The sequence below is a fragment of the Lampris incognitus genome, chromosome 3, assembly GCF_029633865.1.
Source record: "Lampris incognitus isolate fLamInc1 chromosome 3, fLamInc1.hap2, whole genome shotgun sequence".
Classification (NCBI taxonomy): domain Eukaryota; kingdom Metazoa; phylum Chordata; class Actinopteri; order Lampriformes; family Lampridae; genus Lampris; species Lampris incognitus.
Genome location: NC_079213.1, coordinates 105,429,160 through 105,456,284, shown reverse-complemented (window position 1 = coordinate 105,456,284; position 27,125 = coordinate 105,429,160). Strand labels below are relative to the sequence as shown.

At 45.6% G+C, this 27,125-nt stretch overlaps 1 protein-coding gene across 1 annotated transcript in view; it reads left to right on the top strand.

Annotated features, from left to right (window-relative positions):
* The window catches only part of LOC130110714 (inactive N-acetylated-alpha-linked acidic dipeptidase-like protein 2), a 402,779-nt gene that overhangs the window by 282,309 nt on the left and 93,345 nt on the right, over positions 1–27,125 (top strand). The window contains exon 12 of the mRNA XM_056277895.1: positions 26,232–26,321. Coding sequence (XP_056133870.1) covers positions 26,232–26,321 — 90 coding nt within the window. The remainder of the gene's footprint in view (positions 1–26,231; positions 26,322–27,125) is intronic.

The window sequence follows — 27,125 nt, the reverse complement described above, 5'->3', positions numbered from 1 at the left end:
GCCGGAGGTGTCATAGTGCCCCCCTACTCTATATTAGTGGTCAAACGATTGGCCTGACTGATATCGGATCTGATAATTCAGCATTTTCACAATTATCAGAATTGTTATTTTGTTTTCTAATTGCTGATAAGTCAAGTCAATTCTATTTGTATAGCCCAATATCACAAATTACAAATTTGCCTCAGTGGGCTTTACAACAACACAACATCCTGTCCTTAGACCCTCTCATGGGATAAGGAACAACTCCCTAAAAAAAAAAAAAAACATTAATAGGGAGAAACTTCAGGGAGAGCAACAGAGGAGGGATCTCTCTCCCAAGACGCACAACATGCAATGGATGGATAAAATGGATAAAGAAAATTAATTTTAAAATGCACTATATTGGCCCTGATACAGCCACCTCTCTGTCTGTTGTCACCACTCCGCTCTCAAACAGTGTCCAGCCCACAGCACTATCTGATCGGTAACACGTCATGAGTAATAGCCTATCAACACGCATTCGCCGAATGGAGTAGCTCCGGTGAGTGAGTGGAGCTGTGTTTTAAATATAAGATACTGGCAAGTATTGCCAAAGTTTTAGTAAACATCACAATTATCTACACTGAAGTTGCAAAAACGCCACAATCGTGTGATCTATTTTGATGATGACAAGCATGTCCAGTTACGCCACTGAATATGCCCGAATAATGCACGTTGTTGCAGTGATATACAGTTAACTATAACAAGATAACAGAGTGTATTTATGTATGATAGCTATATCTTGTTTTGCTTTTTTTAGGGGTCCTCTACCCCCCTTTGTTTCTCCTCAATTGCATTTGGCCAATTACCCCACTCTCCGAGCTGTCCCGGTCGCTGCGCCACCTCCTCTGCCGAGCCAGGGAGGGCTGCAGACTACCACATGCTTCCTTCGATACATGTGGAGTCGCCAGCCGCTTCTTTTCACCTGACAGTGAGGAGTTTCACCAGGGGGATGTAGCGCATGGGAGGACCACGCTACCCCCCGCCCCCCCCAAACAGGCGCCCCAACCGACCAGAGGAGGCGCTGGTGCAGCGACCAGGACACATAACCACCCGCAGACACGGCCAGTTGTGTCTGTAGTAATGCCCGACCAAGGCAGAGGAAACACGGGGATTCGAACTGGCGATCCCCATCAGGTGAAAATCTAAACATTTCTGGGCTGTGTTAAGCCCCCAGTGTTGCAAGATCTAACAATGCCTCTGCTTCCACCCATATAATAAATTTCAACCCAAACCCATATAATTTAAACATGTGCACAAAAGAATATATGTATGTATGTATGTATGTATGTATGTATGTATGTATGTATGTATGTATGTATGTATGTATGTATGTATCTCTCTCTCTCTCTCTCTCTCTCTCTCTCTCTCTCTCTCTCATATACCCATTAAATACATTCTCTCTAGGGTAGTTATGTGGTTAATCTGCTTCTGCCCCAACAAAATGAGGTGCATCAAGCGTCTTACATTAGTTATTGTGATCTACCCTTAACAACCCTGACTTGATCTGGGTGGCAAATGTGTGGCAGAACTCTCTTTTTTTACTCCCATAGCAGGTGCCTTTGTGAGCACTTTATAAACCACATCAATAAATAATGTTGGTCTAAAGCTACCGGGATCCAAAAGATCTGTATCGCTCATGGGTGTTGGTGAAATCTCAGTTTGATTTGATGTATTCAGTAATTCCCCACAACGATAATGCTCCCGCACAGATGACTGTTCGTTGTAGTGTGTCTTCATATTGCATGTACTGTTTCCTTGGGAAGTGGTCTACATCTGTGGCTTCGCCGCTATCGTCGAGGTTATTGCCAGCGTTACTTTTTGCTCCATAGTGGAGCTGTCTAGGTCTTCTCTTGGGCTGTTTCATAATTCGGGGATCTGAAGCTTGTCTTGATCAGTGAATTCACAAAGATTTGGATAGAAATCCTTACAAATCACATGAGCTTTCCTGGTGCCTGGACCCCAAGTGTTTGACAATGAAGTGACTGCATTACCGGCGGCGCACATGACTGGTATGAAGGTATGCATGCGCGGCAAAAATCACAAAAGCGTAACGTCAGTTTTTTCAGAAAACACATTTGCCTACCAAGCATCAGCATACTGTCGATAGCAGGGGCGCGGGAAGAAGTTTTAAGTCGGGGGGGGGGGGGGCTGCCAACTAAAAGTGTCATGGTGAACCGGCGTGGAAGAATGAGTCGAGAGGCAGAGATCTCTTTTTAATCGCAACTCCTGTGCCCCCATACACCGCACGACCCCGGGAGTGCTCTTTTATTCACACCGCATAGAATGGACCAGAACTGACAACAACGTAAGGAGCCCCCCCTCCCCCATGTCCCAACCAGTCATGGTCCTACAGTCAGTTAGTCAGTAAACGGTCTCCTACTTAGTCTGACTCGAACCCCCTAAACAACAACACAAGAATAATCACAACATGAACACCACATCATGAAAACACAACATTAACAGTCCCATCAGCCATTGCACTCCCCGAGTGCAGAACCGCCGACAGTCAGCGCGACCGCCTCCCCCGGTCACTACAGTATGACGGCATCGTTTCGTTTGTAAGGCGCGTGTGTAGCAGATTTGGAATGGAGTGGTTACTCACTTTATTATTAAAAATGTACGGGGGCGTCCGGATAATGTAGCGGTCTATTCCATTACCTATCAACATGGGGCTCGCAAGTTCGAATCCCCGTATTACCTCCGGCTTGGTCGGGCATCCCTACAGACACAATTGGCCGTGTCTGCGGGTGGGAAGCCAGATGTGGGTGTGTGTCCTGGTCGCTGCACTAGCACCTCCTGTGGTCGGTCGGGGTGCCTGTTTGGGGGGGGGGGGGAACTGGGGGGAACAGCATGAACCTCCCATGCGAAACTGCTCACTGTCAGGTGAAAAGAAGCAGCTGGTGACTCCACATGTATCGGAGGAGGCATGTGGCATTCTGCAGCCCTCCCTGGATTGGCAGAGGGGGTGGAGCAACAACCGGGGCAGCTCAGAAGAGTGAGGTAATTGGCCAGGTACAATTGGGGAGAAAAATGGGGGGAACCCCCCCCCCAAAAAAAGTACATTCCACGCATCCCTGGGCGGGGGGGTTGGGGGTGGAACCATGTTAGAGAGCAGGGGAGGGATGGGGATTATACTGGATTTATTTCATGTTGATTCTGTGATTTGTAAAATGCAAAATCCAATAAATATATGTGTAAGAAATAAAGGTATGTTTTATTTATTTATTTGCATTTGTACATTAGGAAAAGTTAGGCATACTGTTGGGTCTCAGATGTTACACAGCCACCTGCCACTAGGGGGTCTACACCCACCATTAGCCCCCCCTCCAGCACCCTCTTCCCGTGCTAATGGTCGATAACGATGTTGCTGCTTTCTGTTCTGTTTCACAAGACTTCGTTGTGTGTTCTGTGATTCACAGGAGCCTACATGCTTTCAAAAGCTCATGTGTCATTTGCCCCAGTGTCATTTTACCCCCAGGTGCCTCTGTCTTCTGCTCATTGCAGCAAGGGTGCAGTTCAAATTCATAACAGACTGGAATTAGATTCATCTCACAATATAGCTTCTTAGCCCCTCTTTATTAAGATATATGAACCTCTTCTGTCCATGACCTCCCCGTAGCTACCATGGAAACAGAGCACTCTTTTAAACCGGTTAGTCAATAAGTGTCTGAACCAATCCTTTTTAATATGATTAATTAGAGGCAATTAGTTACCACAGGCGAGGATACAAATTAAATTACCTTTTGATATAGTTTAGTGGATAAAATACGCAGAATGTATTTGAAGTTGTTTTCTGCAAACTTTGCTAATTTCATTACTAGCTCCATATTGTTGTACATCAAAGAGAAAGAAACAGAGTGAGGGAAGGACTTACAGAGAGGGGTTACAAACTCTCCCTCTGACGACTTCCAGTGTTTCTGTCATCCATAGGTTGTGCTCCAATATAAGATAAAAACTCAAAGCAGTCAAGTGCACAGCAAGGTCAGGTAGGTTTTTCCACACATCATCACCTTAGGATTGTATCAACTTATGCCCCTTTTCCACTACATGGTACCGGCTCGACTCAACTCGCAGAGTGTCGTTTTCCATTACCGTAACAGTACCCCCTCAGTGTAGCTGGTCTGCATTGGTTTTGGTACCCGCTCTGGTTTTTTTTTTCGGGACCCCGACAAAGGTGGTACCAGAAAAGTGGTAACAGTTACCAAAATGCCGGTACTCTCCAGCAATGGAAAACAAAAAGGTCGAGTTGATTTGAGCTGGTACCATGTAGTGGAAAAGGAGCATTATTTTAGAGGTACATTGAAGTAAAGAGGTGCATTACATCAGCAGTTTGAAGAATCTCAGTGGTTGACACCTGTGGTCTCTTGGGGACCAGTATGATGGTTGACGTTTTCCAGGAGGTGGGTACTGAGGCAGGTCCTGTAGGATTCCCGAAAGAGAGAATGAGTGACTGGCGAGCACTCCGTAGGGCAGTCTCTAAGCACCCCAGTGCCTTGTCCGGTTTGCACCAGCTCAGTTACCGGCGGACATCTTTTTGGTTGGCTCCGGCACCGGTAGAGCTCTGAATAGATCCTCGCGCAGAAGCACACAGTGTGTCAAAATGGCCATAAAATTTGTTCAGATTCCCAGCAAAAGAGATAGGGTGGTTTGTGGTGGAAAACCTGATTCTTGTTTGACTAACTGTGAGGGCTCTTAGTTTTTGGTAAGCTTGTTTAAAGTTCATGCTACTGGATTCCTGCCCCTGTTTCTCTTTACATTTCAATAGCACTGGCAACTCCATTTATTTCAAGTAGATCCTCGGGATTTGAAGTGCTCAGACACCACTGCAATTACCATGTATTATCACACATGTATCAACCATCACATCCCAAATATCAAGTGTCATTAAATATCAAATAAATGAACAGGATTATTCAGGATTATACCTGTAAGAGAGAACTAGTGTCACCAAGTAAAATGAATAGCCAGACTACCCGGGAAACCTTTAGGTGAAACCAATAAACAGTGCTTCCTGCTCCATCAAAAATCGAAGGTTCACCTTCAGGTAACATTCCCATCGACCGCTCTGGTTGAACTGGTTGAACCGTGGCAGAATGCAGGTGACTGTGGTTGTATTGGGTTGCTGTGTGAAATGGCTGTGTACAAGTGTGAAGCACCATTTTACTGAATGAACATGTTACATGAATGAACTTACTCTTTCCTGGAGCAGACAAAGGTTAAGGAGAGCGGGAAAAAAGGTTGTACTGTGCAGCTCATAGGTGTGATTTATTGTGTGGTGAGCCTGTGAATGTGATGTGCCAAGCCAAGTCAATTTTATTTGTATAGCACATTATTACAAATAACAAATTTGCCTTAGGGGGCTTAACAGTAACACAACATCCTGTCCTTGGACCCTCGCATCAGATAAGGAACAACTCCCTTAAAAAAAAAACCTTTAACAGGGAGAAAACCTAGTAATAAACCTCAGAGAGAGCAACAAAGGTGGGGTAAGACGGATGGACGTGGTGCAATGGATGTTGTGTGTACAGAAACTCAGAGGTCTTGGTCTGGGCAACTCTATCTGTAACTGGCTGTTTTTTCTTTTCTTTTTTTTTCTCCCCAATTGTACTTGGCCAATTACTCCACTCTTCCGAGCCATCCTGGTCACTGCTCCACCCCCTCTACCGATCCGTGGAAGGCTGTAGACTACCACATGCCTCCTCCGATAAATGTGGAGTTGCCAGCCACTTCTTTTCACCTGACAGTGAGGAGTTTCACCAGGGGGACATAGTGCGTGGGAGGATGCCGCTATTCCCCCCAGTTCCCCCCTCCCCACTGAACAGGCACCCCAACTGACCAGAGAAGGCACTAGTGCAGCGACCAGGACACATACCCACATCTGGCTTCCCACCCACAAACATGGCCAATTGTGTCTATAGGGATGCCTGACCAAGCCAGAGGTGACACGGGGATTTGAACCGACGATCCCCATGTTGGTAGGCAACAGAATAGACCACCACACCACCCAAACACCCGTAATTTACTATTTTATTCCCTCACATGCTGGGCCTAGACTGTGAGAATAGGTAAAACATACTCATCTACATTAGTTCTTAGGACTGGCGTGCCTCAGGGTTGCTGTCTCAGTCCCCTATTGTTTACAGTCTGTTGACACATGACTGTGTTGCCAAATATGAAAACAACAGCATCATTAAATTCGCAGATGACACCACAGTGATGGACTGATAAGCGACAGTGATGAGAGGGCCTATAGGAGGGAATTGGAAGATTTAACCATATGGTGCCATGATAACAACCTCTCTCTGTCAACACGACCAAAGAAATCATTGTTGGCTTCAGACAGATCAGTGGAAATCACATTCCTATTTCTATCAATGGTTCATCTGTTGACAGTTGTAGATTACTTGGTTTACATATGGTCTCTCAACACCAAACGCATCCTCAAGAAGGTACAGCAGAGACTATTTTCTGAGGCGTCTGAACTTTTATTGCAGTGCCAAGGAGAGTGTCTTGACAGGCTGTTTCACAGTGTGGTTTGGCAACCTGTAGACTGCTGCAAAGGACTGTGAAGACAGCAGCAAAACTCATTGGCATGGAGCTACCACAGCTTCTTAATATTTACACCACTCACTGCAAAAGGAAAGCTCAAAGCATCATTACTGACACAAGCCAACCCAGTTCTCGCTCCTTCCATCTAAAAAAACATTACTGGAGCATCAAATCACACACCACCTGTCTCAGAAGTAGTTTCTTTCGAAGGGCAGTCAGGTTGCTGAATAGCATGTTGGACTTGGACACAAAGTGGTATACTACATCTGAAGGAGCAGAAAAGAAGAGAGACAGACATAGGAAAGAGAAAGTTTGGGATAAAAAGGGGGGGGTAAAAAGGGGATTAGAGGTGTGGGTGGGGGGGCAGAGACAGGAAAAGAGAAGAGGATGGGGGTAGAGGGAGACCGAGATGGAGGTAGAAAGACTTGGAGGGTGTTTGGGAGCAGACAATTTGCTTTCGTTCGGACCCCAGCAGTATTGTTACGATTTCATTGGGCAGAAATTGTCTTGTATTGATTGTGAACCTGTCGCTACTTCTTTATCCGGCCGTCAAATTTAGATCCATCTTCTTTCTCCCTCGTGCTCACCCTCTTCACGGCCCTCTCGCAGTGCCCGGACGTGTAATCAGAAATGTGTTCCGAGATGATGTGAATCAAGAAATTAAATGTGTTTTGTGGTGTGTTTGTGCGTGTGTGTGCGTGTGTGTGTACACAGTTCGATCTTATGCGTCGAAATAAAAGCACAGGCAAGTTTTGAGCTGCAGGAACTCATTACTAAGCCTCATTAGAAAAAAAATACATATATTTTGTTGGGTTTGAGGTTATGACGAGACCAAAGGTTTATGCCACAGGAAGTGTGAGAACGGGGTCGGACTCATCTGCTGTGCAGGGTATAGGAAATCAATGTTGGCTGAGGGGTCGGCCTCTGTAATTCAGCAAGGCCGTGTGGTCTGTGTGCATGTGCGGCTGTGTGCGCGTGGTCATTGGTGCATGCAAGGTTGTGTGTCAAAATCTGTGTTTTTTTTGTTTTTGTTTTTTTAAAGGTCAACAAAACACCCTATTTTAGAGAGACCACGGCCCAAAATGTTGGGATGGGCTGCAAGTATCAAACCACACGCCGCAGTTTTTTTTTTTTTTTACCCTTGGGAAAAGCTCTATCTACTCTGCACAATGCTCAATCAACAGCAACCATGGAGGTGGGCGAGAGCGCTAATTCTAGCGATCTTTCAAAAACTATAGAAAATCAAAGAGAAACTATGTCAAAAACCACTATCAAGTTAGATCTACTGAAAAATACAAAAAAATACGTGCGTTTGATCTCTCTCTCTAACTGTATCTGCTCTCTGTCTCTTTCAATACGTCTCTCGCTCAAATACTCCTCTCCTCAACGGAAGATTTTTTTTTGGCTGGGGGGTTTTCCCCCTTTTTTTTCTCCCCAATTGTACCCGGCCAATTACCCCACTCTTCCGAGTCTTCCCGGTAGTTGCTGCACCCCGTCTGCCGATCCGGGAAGGGCTGCAGACTGCCACATGCCTCCTCCGATACATGTGGAGTCGCCAGCCGCTTCTTTCCACCTGACAGTGAGGAGTTTCGCCAGGGCGACGTAGCACATGGGAGGATCACGCTATTCCCCCCAGTTCCCCTTCCCCCCTGAACAGGCACCCCGACCGATCAGAGGAGGCGCTAGTGCAGCGACCAGGACACATACCCACCCGCAGACACGATCAATTGTGAATGTAGGGACGCCTGACGAAGCCGGAGGTAACACGAGGATTCGAACTGGTGATCCCCATGTTGGTAGGCAACAGAATAAACTGCTACGCTACCCGGACGCCCCCATCAATGGAAGAATTTGAATATTTTTTATTTATAGTAGAAGGTGGAAGGATGTAGCCGGGGGTTGTGACTCGTATTGATCGCATCACATAGCCAAACCCACGACAGTCCATAGTTGTAATAACACAGTTATAACCTCAGAAGCTGAATTTCACTGCTTGACATATAGATCATATAGCTTGCACTAAAATGTCAAGATACGCACATGGTCGAGGTCTCTGACTTGGATGTGTCCAAGTACATCAGTGTTCAGTGAAAATGAGCAGTTTTCGTGTGGTGGACTGGAGTTTTTATTTGTTTGCCTTATGTTGCTTCTCTTGATGCCTTCTGTGTTTTATGTGGAGCACTTTGAATTGCCCCGTTGCGGAGATGTGCTATATAGATAAATTGGCCTTGCCCTGCTCAGGGGCACAGACAGGAGTGTTGGCCCTAACACACATGGCTTTTGAGGCCTTTTTAGCTACTATGCAACAAATAGCTGGACTAAACTTCCGGAAGGTTTGAGACTTGCTCCACCGCTGACTACCTTTAAATCCACATTAAACATGTTTGTTTACCATTGCTTTCTGCTACACTACAAACCTTGCACTTTGACTTTGGCAACGTTGCAAACCTTGCATTTTTTTAATTTTATTCTTTTATTCTTTAAATGTCTTTTTATGTGAAGCACATCGAGTCTGCCTTGTGTATAAAATGTTCTATATAGATAAAGTCGCCTTTTAAGTGTGTGTGGTTGTGTGACTGGTTGTTTGCATGATAGTGTGTGCATGTCTTTGTGGTTACGTCTTGGTGGTTGTGTGTTTAAGTGCATGTGTGGTTGTGTGTTTGTATTATCGGACTGCAGGGCCCCTGCAGGGGAAGTGTATGTTGAGAGAAAGAGATCATTAACTGGGGCTTGTTTGGCTCCACTACCTAATCAGCCACTAACTCCCCCACATCCCTGCAGAATGATAGAAGAAGTACAGCAAAAGCGAGAGGGCTGGAACGAGCGAGGACAGCGAGGGGAAGGAACAGACAGTGACAGGTAAAGAGAGGACAGGACAAAACAAAGATTGGGGCAGCCGTGGTACCAGAGAGCATTGTGGGAATGCCTGTTCGTTTCTTTTTGCCTCCCGTACAAGACTATGTGGAGAAGAAAAGGGGAGAGAGAGATGCAGAGGAACGAAGATGTGGAGAGGGAGGCAGAGAAGGAAATGTCATTTGGGATGAAAGCAACTGAAGTTTCCGCTAAAAAAGACAGGCAAAAAGAGGGTCGGCGATTCAGCGTGAAGGATGGGAGAAGAGAAGAGAGGAAGGGAGGAAAGATTCTGTAAGCAGGATAGAAGAAAAAGACAGACATGCAGAAAAGAGGCAGTTTTATTAGTTTTTATTTGGCTCAGGATAGAGAGTTGTGGAACATGTTGAAGGAAAACAAAAACCCTTTTTTTCCCCATTATGTTCTTTCCCTGTCTTGTCTTCATGACCAAATCTGAACTTTGAACTCTAAGTACATCCTGAGTTTCATGTTTTCCACAGAGCAGACATTTAGTTTCGGGGGGGTTGACTGATCCTGCAGATGTTACTCCCAAAACTTTTGTCAGCTTTACCGAATATTTGTGAATATGAGCAGCTGTCTCCCAAAGCTACAATTCACAGAATTGTGGTTCTAATCTGTCTAGATAAGTTGCACCAACTGGCTCGGAAAGTATTTCCACTGCCAGCGGGATGCTTTTCAAACGTGTCCAAAAACACGCATTTCGCAGGAGTGGCTTCCAAATGTGAATTCCCAGACCTGTCACTGATTGGTTGAAAAGGCTTCCCGTGAGAAATGTCCCCGGTCAACCTCCATCTTAGAAGGTCATGTTGTGATCACCGAGTTCTATCAGTGTGCAGTGCTGCGAGCCTAATGGCATCAGTAGCTTAACCGTTGGTTTTCAGTTGTCTTGTCTGCATTGTTGGGACATTTATGCTTCGAAAAGGAGGCCCTTTGGAAAGGTATATTTTTCCATCCCTCCATTATCCAGACCGCTTATCCTACTCGGGGTCGCGGGTATGCTGGAGCCTATCCCAGCAGTCATTGGGCGGCAGGTGGGGAGACACCCTGGACAGGCCGCCAGGCCATCACAGTGTGAGTGCAATTGATCTAAAACTCATTTTAAATGCAAATATATGCAATTTTAGGGGAAGTCAGGGAGCGGCAGGTCTGTGTCTTTTTTTCACAAAGTTATTAAACTTTGAAAATCTAAAACAGTCATAATGACCGTGCTGGTCATTCTAGTGTTTTAAGCAATTTCCTGAACCCGTCTTTCGCCACTGTGCCCAGGGGCATCATGTATTTAGCAATAAAGTAAGAAACTGCACTTGTTATAGCCATGCTTCTTTTTGATCGCTTTTCATATGGAGTTATTGCAGCAGAAGACGACACAATTGATTGTTGTTTTGGTACCCCGCTAGTGCTATTTAGCGCTGCTAGCTTAGCCCCGCTCGCATTGCCAACAGCAGAGGAACCGCTAGGACATTGGACAAGATTTGTGGTTGGACTAATATGGGCTCGCATTTTCATACTCACGGTATGGCCGCTGGGATGAAACCTTTTAACCTTTTATCTTGGTTGGCACCGACCGACAGCATACTAAAAAGAAACTTTAATCTTTTAAACTGACCGTTTGCTTGGCTGGTGCATGAGCCCCCCTGAAGTCTCCCACACAACTGTTGAGCCAGATATCAGGCATTATCTATCAAATTAAATGAAAAACTGTCTTCTCACTCCCATGTTAAAGACACATTACTTGTTTAAATAATATATTCTTCTGTGTCCGTGTGTGTTGGTCTAGCAGTCCATTATCCCCATTATGCATGAAGCCTTTTCTGCTCTTACCCACAAGCCATAAGACTCTTGAACACGTACACTCTGCTCTGGACCCCTGAGCACACACGCACACACACACACACACACACACACACACACACACACACACACACACACACACTTGCTGGTAGTCCATCGAGTCCAATGATGACATCCCTCCTCATTAACGGTGTGTTCTTTGATGACTGTAGAGTCAAGTTCTTGATCCTCAAGTTTTATTGCACGTTGGGCATATGAAGTCTGATTTAGTGGGGGCAGGCATCGTTGTGTGTCTCCTTAGTCTTTTCTGGGGTTTTTTCTTCACATTCCTCTCCATTTCCAGCTGTTCTCTACCTCTGTGGCAGATATCCTGCCAGTTGGAACAGTTGATGGCAGCTTGCTCCAGTCTCAAGGGGTCAATACAACACCTCTTCAGCGATGTTTTTAGCTGGTCTTTGTATCGTGTCTTCTGACCACCTGCAGACCAGCAGCCCAGATGAAGCTGTCCATACAGGACTTAATATGACAGGCATTCTTGGGGCATCCTGATGATATGCCCAAGCCAGCGCAGTTGGTGTTCAGTGACCATGGCTTCTATGCTCTTGCAGTTGGTCCTAGCAAGAATCTCAGCATGAGGAAGATGGTCACGCCACGTGATCCCCATGATTCACTGCAGACACCTTATGTGGAACCGCTCCAGCAACCTTAAGTGGTGGCTGTATATGTGAGCCAGGCTTCACAGCTGTATAGGAGAGTTGTGATGCAGATGGTTTTATAAATGGCAGTTTTGGTGTGGAGATGTTTGTTTTGGAAGACCTTACATTGGAGGCTACAGAGGCTTGTTTGAGTCTATTATAAGTTTCATGATCAGTGTTGCAGCCCTCAGAAACGATGCTGCCCAGGTATTTGAAAGATGGAGCAACGGAGAGTGGTTGGTGTGCTATAGTGACAACAATCATAGTGGGTGGGGGGCTGGACATCCATTGGCGTAACATCTCAGTCTTGGTGTTGTTGACTGATAGACCCAGCCTGCTGTAGACATTCACAACTGCAGCAAAGATGGTTTGCAGGTCTTTTGGTGTGTGAGCTACAAGAGTGCAGTCATCAGCATACTGCGGCTCAAGGGGCCTGATTTCAGTTTGTATTTTTAACTTTAAATTTAAATGGGTTTTTTAAGCCTGTATATACTGTTACATTTTAGATTTCAGTTTTTAGATTTTAGTTTTAAGTTCAGTTCTATTTTTAGCTTTTCTTGAGGCCAGCCTGATGCCTAAGCATTTCAGTGCCAGCATTGTCTTCCACCATTATATTATTGTGCATTTGATAAATAAAACTTTAAACTTGAATTGATGTATGGATAAACCACAGTACTGTTGTATTTAATCAGACATTGACTTTTAATGGTGAAACATCGTGAATTTCATGTACTTTGCCTGTGGTTACATCTAAAGCTATGCAGCACCACCCATGCCTAAACCTGAAGACCCAAGATCATTGGACAACTAGTTTCATCATGCGTGCTAAGAATGCCGTATTAAACAAACATGTGTGCCTCACCAACGTGTTTGTTTTTAAACTGGGTTTTGTTCAGTTGTATGAATTCTTCAAATATGATTAAATACTATGTACTAACGACTTAGAAAATGACAAACAACATCACTCATTAAAGACAATCAATGGGGGCGTCCAGGTAGTGTAGCAGTCTATTCTATAGCCTACCAACACGGGGATCGGCTGTTCGAATCCCATGTTACCTCCGGCTTGGTCAGGCATCCCTACATACACAATTGGCCGTGTCTGCAGGTGGGAAGCCGGATGTGGGTTTGTGTCCTGATCGCTGCACTCGCGCCTCCTCTGATCAGTTTGGGTGCCTGTTCAGGGGGGAGGGGGAACTGTGGGGAATAGCATGATCCTCCCACGTGCTACGTCCCCCTGGCGAAACTCCTCACTGTCAGGTGGAAAGAAGTGGCTGGCGACTCCACATGTATCAGAGGAGACGTGTTAGTTTGCAGCCCCCCCCCCCCGGCTCGGCAGAGGGGATGGAGCAGTGACTGGGACAGCTCGGAAGAGGGGGCTAATTGGCCGGATATAATTGGGGAGAAAAGGGGAGAAAAAAAATCCACAAAAAAATCAATGGTTTACCAATGACCATATCTTATCTCAGGATACGTTGACTGACCTAGTATACAATTTAAGACATATGGGGTAATAATAATAATGGCTATAGGGACCAGTGTTACTCTCCTTATTATGATGTCTATGAAGACAGCACATTTTGCATATGTAAAGCCATATTTGATTTACAATAGGTGGCATCAGAGTTCATATTTGTCATTTGAGACACAGTATAGCGTATGCCCAAGGCTCAGCGTTTTCAGTTTTTATTTTTCAAAGCCATCCAGCATGCCGAATTTCACCACAAGAGGACACTGTTACATAACCTCACACGAACAGGAACAACTTTTGGATCCGTGGAAACATAACATCCGGGTGGAAATCAGTTTAAACCGATCTGCTACTTTTAAAAAATCTGGGTATTTTTCGGTGAAAATCGGTAAAAACCGAAAACGCTGAGCCTTGCATATGCCTTGAAGAGCTTACTTGTGGATACTTCAACACAGCCTCACAGACAAAACATTTACAACTTATGTTTTTATGCATGCTCAATAATTCCGGTAAGAAAATCACAGAGAGTTGAAATAGTTTATCAGGACACAACGTTTATTGAGAGAGAAACGTTTCATCACTCATCCAGGTGACCTCTTCAGTCTCAAGTGACTGCAGGCATCCCCACCCTTATAAACAATACAGTGGCGTAATGACGGAAAACAGCGGTCGGTTTCATGTGCAAATTGCCATGACCATTAACTAGACTTTAAAAAGCCATGTGTACTATTCACAGAAGATTGGGTAATGGTTGCAATCACAGCATTGTAAGATGGTGACAGATGTACTCTTAACCCGCCTCCGGTTCAGGGATGGTCGTTCCTTCTTCACATAGATGGCCTCTTTGACTCCCTGTTCAAACCAGCGTTCCTCCCTATCAAGGATGTGCACATCCTCATCCTTGAAGGAGTGGCCAGGAGGACAAAAGCAGCGCTATAAAGATAACATCAAGGCCCACACCAAAAGTTTTGGCATCAACCTAACCACCTGCGAACAAGCAGCGAAAAACTGGGAGGCCTGGAGGCTGGCACTACAACCATGACCTCCACTGTGCTGCTGAATAAAAGTGCAGACTCAGAAAGGAGTGGGTTACCATTCATTCATTCATTCATTCATTCATTCATTCATTCATTCGTCGTCCGCCGCTTCTCCAGGGTCGGGTCGTGGTGGCAGCAAGCTAAGTAGGGCACTACAGACATCCCTCTCCCCAGCAACGCCCTCCAGCTCCTCCTGGGGGATCCCAAGGCGTTCCCAGGCTAGATTGGACATGTAGTCCGTCCAGCGAGTTCTGGGTCTACCCCAGGGTCTCCTCCCAGTTGACCGTGCCCAGTAAACCTCCAAAGGAAGGTGCCCAGGAGGCATCCTAATCAGATGCCCGAGCCACCTCAACTGGCTCCTTTTAATGTGAAGGAGCAGCGGCTCTACTCCAAGCTCCCTCCACATGTCTGAGCTCCTTGCCCTATCTCTAAGGCTAGGGAGTTACCAGTAAGACCCAAACCACATCCTCAGCCACTTCTTCACACCCTTGCCCATATTCTCCCAAAATATGCGGCTCCAGGATCAGCCTCTACGCCCACCTGAAGACCCACAAGGACCTAGAAGAAGGACAGTCAGAGACAAGAGAGAAAAGAAACAGGGCAAAGAGAACAGGGTGAGATGCAGATGCAGTGGAGGTCCCAATAATAGACATAAAATCAGGACTCTGTGATAATGCCTGAGCCTATGTGGTATGCATTCAACCAGTTGAGCCAACAGGGCACCCCAGATTCATCACGTTTTTTGTGTCATGTGCACTGTACTATGTGTATGGTTTTGCATCACAGAACGAACACAAGTCGCTGATTTCTAATGGACATTTGTCACTTGAAGCTGTAAATGTCAGCACGAGCAGCGCAGCAAGGCTAAAGCTGAGCACCCTAAAAATCATGACTTCATAAATGGGGGAGGCACATCGCTTGGATGAGACGCATATCTGCCGCAACCATAACATTGAAAACAACTGAAAAAAGACACCGGTGTGCTCGAAGGAGTGTCACATGTGATCCCAGTGTGATACGCTGCTCAGGACACAAGGCGTTACCTCGATTATCGTGTGCATATCAGACATGGTAGTCGGCATCAGTTGGTTTTCAAATGTTTACAGGCTGAGCCGACTTGTTCAACCGCTCATTTCTACTGTGTATATTAAACAAGCATTACTGGCTGCCGAGCCATGTCCTAATCCCCCCCCCACCCCCACCCCCCCAACAGAGTGTCAAACTCCTGGTTTTACAGTGAGGGAATCCAATTACATCCAACACCTGGAAAGATGAGCTGAAAGAGAAGAGAGGAAAGAAAGAGAGGGAGACAGACAGGCAGGAGAGCTGAAGAAAAGAATCAATGAAAATCCAACTGAGGTGGAACTAAGCCTGACAGTGCAGCTTCTTTTTCTTCTTTTCTCCCGCTCTCTGAACTTTTTATTTTTACTTGGAGTGGTAAAAATATTACCTCTTTTTTGGACTTGTGTGTCTGTTTTTGGCATCATTTCACGTGAACTCACCACGTTATCTCTGCCCTGCCCAGGATATAAATGGGACTCCATTGTCTTTCGTCCTTCTCTGACCCGACCCTTCATCTCAGTCTCTCCTTTCCAGGGTTATTCCTCGTCTCTGTCCCTCATTTGCTCTCTCGCTGGCTCCCTCTTCTCATCTCTTCTCCATCTCTTTCTTTTTCTCCATGTCACTTTCTCTACCCATCTCGTTTTCTTCTGCTGCCTCTGTCTCTTTTTCCTCCTCTCTTTCTCGCTGCATCTCCTCCTCTCCCACTGTCTCTTTGTTTTTCTGTCTGTCTCCCTCTCCCTCTCTCTTTCCCTTTATCTATCTTTCTTCCTTTCTCTCTTCCTACCTTTTATTCTTTCTCTCCCCTACCCTTATTTATCTCTCTTTTTCTTCCTCTCTTTTCCTTCTCTCCATCCACCTCTCAGACTCCGTTTTTTTTTTTTTTTCAAATACATGTTTAATTAAATCTGTTTGCCGGCTGCCTATCAGCTGCAGTTTCCATTAACAAATGTAAGGCGATGCAGCTCAGGGTGCTTCTGATCTTCAAAGGTTTCAACACTTGTTACTGAAGAGACTCAACCAACGGGCTGCCGCTGTGCCGTGCTATGCTCTGACCTTAGCTTGTCAACTCAAGTTTATTTGTGCAGCCCAAAATCACAAAGTAGCCCCAAAGGGCTTTAGAGCCAATGCAGAATAGCTGATTGATCTATATTACATGAGAAGGCCTGAGAGCTAACGCTGTAAATCCCTCTCCTGCCATCTGCATCACTCCTGGCCACGGTGCTCTGTAATTCAATTTGTGTCTTCACCTTGTGTTCTTCAGTGTGCGTGTGTGTGTCTTGTATGTAGATGTTATTTTCAAACCTTTATTTTAGGATTTTCAGTATAAAACAAACACTCCGTAAAAAAACAAAAACCTCATAGAACTTCAACAATATTAGGCAGCACGGTGGCCTAGTGGTTAGCGCTGTCACCTCACAGCAAAAAGGTCCTGGGTTCAAACCCCAGAGTTGTCCAACCTTGGGGGTCATCCCAGGTCATCATCCATGTGGAGTTGGCATGTTCTCCCCGTGTCTGTGGTGGGTTTTCTCTGAGTGCTGCGGTCCCCCCCCCCCCCATCAAAAAGACATGCATGTTAGGGTTAATATTCCTGTCTGTGCCCCTGACCAAGACATGGCAAGACGAACTGGAGTTGGTCCCTGGGCGCTGCAGTGGCTGCCCACTGCTCCTAGCTACACAGCTAGAATGGGTTAAATGAGGAGCAGAATTTCCCCACAAGGATTTATAAGCTATATCATATATATATATATATGTATATATATATATATACACACATTCACACACATACTCAGTGATAGAAAAGACAGGAGGCAGAGCTGGAGGTGGCAGTTGAAGATGCTAAGATTTTAATTGGTAGTGATGAAGAAAGACAGGATTAGGAATGAGTATATTAGAGAGACAGCTCAGGTTGGATGATTTGGAGACAAAGCAAGAGAGGCAAGAATGAGATGGCTTGGACATGTGTGGAGGAGAGATGCTGGGTATATTGGGAGAAGGATGCTGAATATGGAGCTGCCAGGGAAGAGGAAAAGAGGAAGGCCAAAGAGGAGGTTTACTGATGTGGTGAGGGAGAACATGCAGGTGGCTGGTGTGACAGAGGAAGATGCAGAGGACAGGAAGAGATGGAAACAGATGATCAGCTGTGGCGACCCCTAATGGGAGCAGCCAAAAGTAGTAGTAGTAGTAGTAGTAGTAGTAGTAGTGGTAGTAGTAGTAGATATACTCAGTGATAGAGGGTACACAATTACGCCGTTATATTCTAGTACAGGGCTCCAAACAATTTGTCAGGGCTCCTGACAAATAATCGAGTCTTATTATTAGACAACCTTAACCTTTCTAAGTACAAAACATTCATCAACTATCTTATCCACATATATGTTGGTGCATAGTCTGACTTCCACATAAGTTGAATAATTTTTCTCCCTACAAGCCTACCAAATGAAGTGGCCTGAGTTTCATATTTATTTGCCATTGGTAACACACTTGTGGCACCCAAGATAGTGACTAGTGGGTTAGGTTACCATTTCTTCTCAAAGGCTTTAGAGGAACATTCAAATACACTCTTCCAATATGTAAACAATTTCCAACACAACCAAAGGGAATGTGTCAATGTTCCATCTGCCTCTACACTTGTCTCAGAGGGGGGGGGGGGACACATCAGGGAAAATCTTGTGTAATCTGACGTTGTAGTAGTGTAGCCGATGTACTATTTTGAATTGTATTAGATTGTGGCTAGATTTAATTGAACAGTTATGGACACTTCCAAGGCTTTCCTCCTAAGTCTTATCGTCTCTCTTCACACAACTCAGTCTCCCAAGTCTGCTTAAGTGCACTTGCATTAACATCAATATGTCTTTGTATAGTTTGATAAAAGTAAGAGACTGGCTCCTTGCTGCACGGCTCAAAGTTGTTGATATTCTCAAGGGAGTTATGGGGACATATCTTCTCAAAGTTTGACATATTTTTCTTTACAAAATGTCAGATTTGCAGGAACCTGAAGACATTTGAGGCTGGGCTATTATATGCTCTCTGTAGCTGCTCAGACAAAGTGTCCATCATGGTATAAAGCACTTAAATCTGTGATACCCATACAATACCACCCAGTGAAAACTGAATCATTTAAGCCAGGGAGATATGCATGATTTTCACATATTGGGTTATCAGTGTAGGTATTTGGTGCTTTTAGTTGTAATTTGATTTGCTTCCAGATTTTAAGTGTATTCTTAATGATATAACTATTATTGTAATGCAAATGACCTGTTTTGGTGGGGCTGTTAAGACGGGCAAGAAAAGAGGTCTCATCACAAAGAATCCACTCTAAAATAGCCAAACTCATCAACTCATCTGACCGACATGATAGTGTCCAATCTAAACTCAGGTCCCTCTGACAACGCGATGGATGGCCTGGTAACCCACTACAACGCAGCCTTATCCCTCAGCCTTGATTCACTTGCCCCCCTCGAAATCTAGTCTGTCTCCTTCTCCTATCCTGTCCCCTGGTTCACCACTGAACTCCGCATTATGAAGGCCACTGGTCGTCGACTGGAGAGGCTCTAAAAAATGTCTGGCCTCACCGTTCACCCCGAGGCCTTTAAAGACCACATGAAGACCTATAAAGAAGCTCTCTCCCAGGCCAAAATGCATTACTACTCCACTATCATTGGCAACCAGCAAAATCACCCCAGAATGCTGTTCTCCACCATCAACCGACTACTTCGCCCCCTTGATGCCCCCTGCCCTTCAGGTGCCCCTGACCTCTGGTCCAAGTTCCTGGACTTATTTCAGGCCAATGTGGATTCTATCCACCAACAGCTTCTGGTACCTGCCCCCCCCCCCGGCATGCACCTCAGTTGCAGGATGTTGCTCCCCCGGGTGCTGTGTGCCTACCTAAGTGCTGCCTCTCCTCTTTCTCCCCGTGGATGCTCCTCAAGTGACTAAGTTGGTCACCATGGCCAAGGCTTCCACCCCTTCCCTGGACTCCATGCTCACCATCCTGGTCAAGGCATGTTTCCTACCTTGTGCCCCATAATTGTGGACTTTATCAACTGCTCTTTGAAATCTGGCATGGTAGCCTCCAGCTTCAAAATGGCTGCAGTCACCCCTATCCTCAAAAAGCCAGGCCTGGACCCAGAAGACCTCTCTATCTACCAGCCGATCCTCAAACCTTCCATTTCTCAGTAAAATCCTGGAAAGAGCAGTTGCTTCCCAACTCCATCAGCACATGTCCAACCATGAGCTCTATGAACCCCTCCAACCTGGCTTCAGAGCACACCACAGCACGGAGTCTGCCCTTATCAAAATCACCGATGACCTCCTCATTGCTGCTGATTCCAGCCACATCAGTATTCTCACCCTCCTGGACCTCTCTGCATTCTTAGACACTGTTTCCCACACCATTCTCAACCGCTTATCTGAATACCTAGGCCTCACTGGTGGAGCTCTCTCCTGGTTCCAGTCATCTCATCAACAGGAAACAGTTTGTCACCATCAGAGACTCCAGGTCCACCCGTGCTCCAGTCAAACAAGGTGTGCCACAGGGCTCTGTGCTTGGACCCCTTCTCTTTACCATCTACATTCTCCCCCTTGGTCAGATCATCCGCCACCACAGTTTGTTTCCATTGCTACGCTGATGACACAGCTTTTTCTCAGCACTAGACCATCCTCTCAGCTCCCCCCACAATCCTTTGTCAGCTGCCTGCTCATCTCATCTCATATCATCTCATCTCATCTCATCGCTTCTCTGGGGTTGGGTCACAGTGGCAGCAAGCTAAGTAGGGCACTCCAGACGTCCCTCTCCCCAGCAATGCCCTCCAGCTACTCCAGGGGATCGCAAGACGTTCCCAGACCAGACTGGACATGCAGTCCCTCCAGCCACTTCTGGATCTACCCCTGGGTCTCCTCTCAGTTGGATGTGCCCAGAAAACCTCCAAAGGAAGGCATCCAGGAGGCATCCTAATCAGATGACTAAACCCCCTCAACTGTGTCCTTTCAAAACGAAGGAGCAGCGGCTCTACTCCGAGCTCCCTCCGGATTTCCGAGCTCCTCACCCTATCTCTAAGGCTGAGCCCAAACACCCTACAGAGGAAACTCATTTCAGCCACTTGTATCCATGATCTCACCCTTTCGGTCACTACCCAAAGCTCATGACCATAGGTGAGGGTTGGAACGAAGATTGACTAGTAAATTGAGAGCTTTGCCTTTCGGCTCAGCTCCCTCTTTACCACAACGGTCTGGTACAACATCCACATTACTGCAGATGCTGCATCAATCCGCCTGTCAATCTCCGACTCCATCCTACCCTCACTCGTGAACAAGACCCTGAGATACTTGAACTCCTTCACTTAAGACAACAACTCATCCCCAACCCCAAGGGAGCAATCCACCATTTTCCGGTAGAGAACCAGATTGGAGGTACTGACTCTCATCCCAGCCATTTCACACTCAGCTGCAAACCACCCCAGTGTGTGTTGGAGGTGGTGTTCTGAGGAAGCTAACAAAACCACATCATCTGGGAAGAGCAGAGATGCAATTCTGAGGTTCCCAAAATGGACACACTCCTCACCTTGGCTGCACCTTGAGATCCAGTCCATGAATATTACAAACAGAATCGGAGACAAGGGACAACCTTGACGGAGTCCGACACCCACCAAAAATGTTTATGACTTCGTGCCGAGAATCCGGACACAGCTCTCACTTTGATTATACAAGGAGTGGATGGCTTGTAGCAACTGCCCCGGTACCCATACTCCCGCAGTACCCCCCACAGAGTGCCCCAGAGTACATGGTTGTAAGCGCTCTCCAAGTCCACAAAACACATGTAGACTGGCTGGTCAAACTCGTATGCTGCCCTCAGCACTTCTGTAAAGGTAAAGAGTTGGTCTTTTGTTCTATGGCCAGGACAGAATCCGCACTGTTCCTCCTGGATCCAAGGTTCAACAGTCAGTCTGAGCCTCCTTTCCAGCACCCTAGAGTAAACTTTCACATTACCAGAGCGTCAAATCACACACCACCCATCTCAGTAATAGTTCCTTTCCACAGGCTGTCAGGTTGCTGAACAGCTGACGCACCCATATGCACCTTACGTTGTTGTGTTATCGTGCACTGTATATTGTGCATATAATGTATGGATTCATGTGTATATAGTCTGTGTAGGTCTATATTGTTGTTTTGTTTGTTTTTTGTTTTTTGAGATTGTGTGTCTTTTGTGTTAAGGCAGAGGGAGCCAGAGCAAAAGAATGTCCTTGTATTTGGCACATGACAATAAAATTGAACTTGAACTTGAACATGTTGATAAACTGAACCTGTGTGTGTACCTCGCCAATACATTTCCCTTTATAGTTCCCTTTGTATATATTTTTTCTTTTAACAATTAATACCTCATGGCAGGAGTGAAAGAGTGTGGAGTTGTGGTATTTTAAATCAAAGAGGAGCGTGGCACACAGGTCAGGGGTCCCCTCCCTGTATGGTACTATGAGTGAAGCCCAACGCTGCCTTAAATTGACCACAAAATGGCACCTGATATGGAAGGAGAGTATCAGGAGGGCAGTACGTTGGGAGACAGCTCTTCAGCTGCAGGCATTCGAGCCTTTGTGTCAGCAAGCATCTGTGCTGCTGAAATATCCTCCAACTCAACATTGAAGCCCCACCAGCTCCACTGGAGATGCTCTGAAGCTAGACCTCTGACTCTGACCTCCAAATCATGGCTCTTATAAATCAATGATGCAAATAATTGCAAAACCAAAACTATTTTAAAATTATTTATTGTGTTTCTTTACCAAGTATATCTGAGATGATGTAGGAGGATATGTCCTTGAGCAATGAGTGGAATACTTTCCCCATTACAGACAGTATTTGGTGTAAATCATCGCAGTCCTTGGTCATAAGGTGACACTTTTTTGTCTATATATGTCCTGTAAGTAGCCGAGACAAGCTAAAGAAAGTTATACAGTTTGTGTTTGATTCTCCAGTCTATTATCATTTTTCATGCATTACATAAAAAAAGTTTGTTGTTTTGTTTTGTTTTTTTTAATCGAAACCTAATTATACCTTAAAAAACTATGCTGCTGCTACTACTACTACTACTACTACTACTACTTTCGGCTGCTCCCGTTAGGGGTCGCCACAGTGGATCATCCATTTCCATCTCTTCCTGTCCTCTATCTTCCTCTGTCACACCAGCAACTGCATGTCCTCCCTCACCACATCCATAAACCTCCTCTTTGGCCTTCCTCTTTTCTTCTTCCCTGGCAGCTCCCTATTCAGCATCCTTCTCCCAATATACCCAGCATCTCTCCTCCACACATGTCCAAACCACATGTCCAAGCTTAAAAAAACTATGCTAATTACAAAAAACCGAGAAAGACTTATATTCGATGAAGGTCAATATTAAGAAGGTTATTAGTCAGTTAATGAACTGCAACTGGATTTTGTAATTGCGTATATCCCACCTGGATACACACAGGCTTACCTCCGCTACATCCCAAAGACAAGCGTGCAGAGCAGCCTGCAGTGCTGTGCTGCTCAAGTGGTTTGGCATTAAGTCCCATGATCACGGGCTCTTTACAGGCTTACAGACAGTAACAGCAGCAATTCTCCAGTCACCGACTCACAGCTGGATTAATTCCCCATGATGTGCCAGGGATTGAACCGGGAATGTCAGTCAAGTGTACTACCTCTGTGCCAGTGTGCTTACAGAAGAGAAGGAGGGTGGGGGGTAGTTAGCAAAAGTGCTGGTCAAAAAGACAAAGAGGGAGATTGGAACGGAGAAAGAGACGAAATAGAGCGAAACGGAGAGACAAGACAGAGAGAGATGGAGAGTGAGAGAGAGCCTTAGTGATGAGCTCAAGGTTGGAAGAGGCATTCTAAACCAAGGAACACTGTAAGAGAGAGGGAGAACGAGAGAGAAAGCTGACAGGTACAAAGGCCTCCGAGTACAAAGTGAGGGAAGCTCAGGTATCTTTGATCCTGACTGGATCTCTCCTTGTTTGAGGCTTTAGCTCTCCCAAACCCTTCATCCCAGCTCTGTGAAGTAGAACATGGTGCTTTAGCTGGACCGCCGCCAAGCACTCAGTAGCTACAGCTCATGGTGTTATATAGACCCCATTTGCTGGGGGGAGTTTACAGGGGTTTAAGAGATTTGGGGGGGGGGTGTACGTATCTCTGTGTGCATGGGTTCAATCTGTTATCAGACATGGTCCATTTGTCATTCAAATTATAATGTGCCCATTGTGCTGCTCTTGTAAAGTGCTAACATTTAAATCTTAACCATGTGGACAAATTAAAAGCAGCTGGTTTCTTACAACGGTTCAACCGCACTCATCTGTGTTTGTTTGTTTGTTGTTTTCTCTGCAGAACTTCTGCAGCTCTGCATTGATGGTTGTTTTTGGAGAAAACTATTCAGCTTGGCATCCACAACGGGGGCAGATTCTTAGGCAGATGTTGCACTCAATAATTCACATTTCGGCAGAGCCAGCACACAGAAAAAGAAGCTGCTCATAACTTTCTAGTATGAAATGAACATGTGAATTATTAAGTAAATACTCTGCCTGCATATGCACCCTCGCTGTTGATATCACATTAGCTGATAGAGCTTCTTGGACATGTACATGCTAGACTCCATCCATCCACCCAGTCATCATCCAAGTTGCTTATCCCAGTTGGGGTCGTGGGGATGCTGGAGCCTATCCCAGCAGTCATTGGGCGGCAGGCGGAGAGACACCCTGGACAGGCTGCCGTCCATCACGGGGCCCACACACATTCACACCCAGGGACAATTTAGTACGGCCAATTCACCTGACCTACATGTCTTTGGACTGTGGGAGGAAACCCACGCAGACACGGGGAGAACATGCAAACTGTGAGGCAACCGTGCTAACCGCTGCGCCACCGTGCTAACCGCTGCGCCACCGTGCTTCCACACTAGACTCTCATTTTTTATTTTATTTTGTTTTTCCTGGGAGAACGGGGTAAATGCAGCTTCTGCTCATTTTTGGTCAGGTGTATTTTTTCATCACTCTGTGTTTGATACATTTCTCTCACTCACACTTCTTCAAATTAAGCACTGTGAATTCTCAGGCAACTGCAGAGACGACTAGCCCACATTCAAGATGTCCAGCTGTTGTATTTTTGATGGACCAATTCTCTTTACCTTTTATGTAAACAGTATAAAGGCCAAAAGGTCTAAAGAGAAGGTGTGGCAAAGAAGAAAAAGTCACTATTGTGACTTAACCATCACAAAGATATACTGAGGACAGAAAAAATACATATGAATTGCATTCACTTAAGTAGCTTTAAACAAGTTTCTACCTCAAATCATTTTACAGTGGCTGACATTCTGACTTGCAATAAAGCCAAAACCCTGTGGATTTTGTATCTTCAAACGAAAGTAAAAGCCAGTTCTATTTCATCAGGTTAGTGCTCAATGATGTATTTGCATACTAATCCCAACTCAGCATAATGTGTGTTGCACATAATTATATGTATTGGGGAAATAGTTGAGGAAAATCAAGTGAAATCATAAATCTGATGATAAATTTATGTTAACTGCACTTACCTGGTGGAGATATTCACAAAAGCCAAAGGTGCATGAGGTGTTCTTCTGTGGTCATGCACTCCTTCCCAGCGTTTCCAAAGCAAAACACTGCCCAGAATACAGGGCATAATACAGACCATATATGTGGGCAACACAACTTACTAACATTGTTGACATTCATGTTATTTGTAAACCTTCAACACTTTGTTTTCTTTAGAAATATGTTTGACCGGGACGTCCGGGTAGCATGGCAGTCTATTCCTTTGCCTACCAACATTGGGATCGCTGGTTTGAATCCCCGTGTTACCTCCGGCCTGGTTGGGTGTCCCTACAGACACAATAGGATGTGTCTGCCAGTGGGAAGCTGGATGTGGGTATGTGTGCTGGTCGCTGCACTAGCGCTTCCTCTGGTCGGTCGGGGCACCTGTTCACGGGGGGAGACTGGGGGGAACAGCATGATCCTCCCACGCGCTCCGTCCCCCTGGTGAAACTCCTCACTGTCAGGTGAAAAGAAGCAGCTGGCGACTCCACATGTATCGGACGAGACATGTGGTAGTCTGTAGCCCTCCCCGGATCAGCAGAGTGGGTGGCGCAGTGACCGGGGCGGCTCGGAAGAGTGGGCTAATTGGCCAAGTACAACTGGGAGAAAAAGGGGAGGGGGGGGCATGTTTGACCATTTGAGGCATGACTTTTTAGTAAGGCCATCAGTCCCCTGATTGCTAAAATGTTCTGAGCAATCTTCCTCAGTGGCCATCAAACAATGCACAACATCTAAGCTGAACCATGGTAGGTCTCTGGCGTTAACGAAACCATACTTGTGGTTTGTGAGCCTACACTGACCTCCCTACCATGGCAAGGTTCTATCTTTTCACTTTGTTTTTTTTTTTGTGACATGTTAATGTATTTTCAGATTTGTATTACTGCTGCGATAATTTGCCGTTTGTTTGCATGTACCAGCCATCCTAACCTTTTTTTTTCTAGTGAAATACTTGTTAAAATTCTTACGATCGCCCCCTGTTGGCAGCTTTTGACAGTGTTAAAGAGATGGGTAAAAAAAATAAAAAATGAACCTGGAGCTGAAGACATGGTCTGGAATGGGTCCTGAGCGAACACGGTAAAAACGGGGAAAAGAGGACGTTTAAATGATAAAGTTGTGGTTTGATAATCTGATAAAATTATGGTTTCATCTTCCGTGTCTCCCCCAGGCCACCAGCTTTCTGTCCGAGGCCCAGTTTCCCGCTGTGTCACCCGAGACAATTGACCCGCTCTTCAAGTTCCACGAGACCATTGCCAAGGTATCGGCGTTGACCACGTCGCCCACTACACATTTTTCACTGCTGAATCATCTGATTTCATACACAGCTATGACTAAAAACTCACTTTCTTGCTTGTTCATAAATTACACCTTATGACAAGGGTTTTGCGACGATAGGGTTGCTGCCGGAAGTCAGTAGTTCCACCTTTCTTCTGTTGTCATGATTCTCTAATTACAACTTTTATTCAACTCGTACTTACAACCCGCAGCTGCCAAACAGTCAGTGTCACCAAAATACTACCAGCACCCTAAAAGTGTCCCCAGAATACTACCAGCACCCCAAAAAGTGTCACCAGAATACTACCAGCTCCACAAAAGTGTCACCAGAATACTACCAGCTCCCCAAAAGTGTCACCAGAATACTACCAGCTCCCCAAAAGTGTCACCAGAATACTACCAGCTCCCCAAAAGTGTCACCAGAATACTACCAGCTCCCCAAAAGTGTCACCAGAATACTACCAGCACCCCAAAAGTGTCACCAGAATACTACCAGCACCCCAAAAGTGTCACCAGAATACTACCAGCACCCCAAAAGTGTCACCAGAATACTACCAGCTCCCCAAAAGTGTCACCAGAATACTACCAGCACCCCAAAAGTGTCACCAGAATACTACCAGCTCCCCAAAAGTGTCACCAGAATACTACCAGCACCCCAAAAGTGTCACCAGAATACTACCAGCTCCCCAAAAGTGTCACCAGAATACTACCAGCTCCCCAAAGTTATTGACAGTGTGGGATTCCAGTCCATTGAAACCAACAATTGTTTTCTCCTACCAACCAGCCA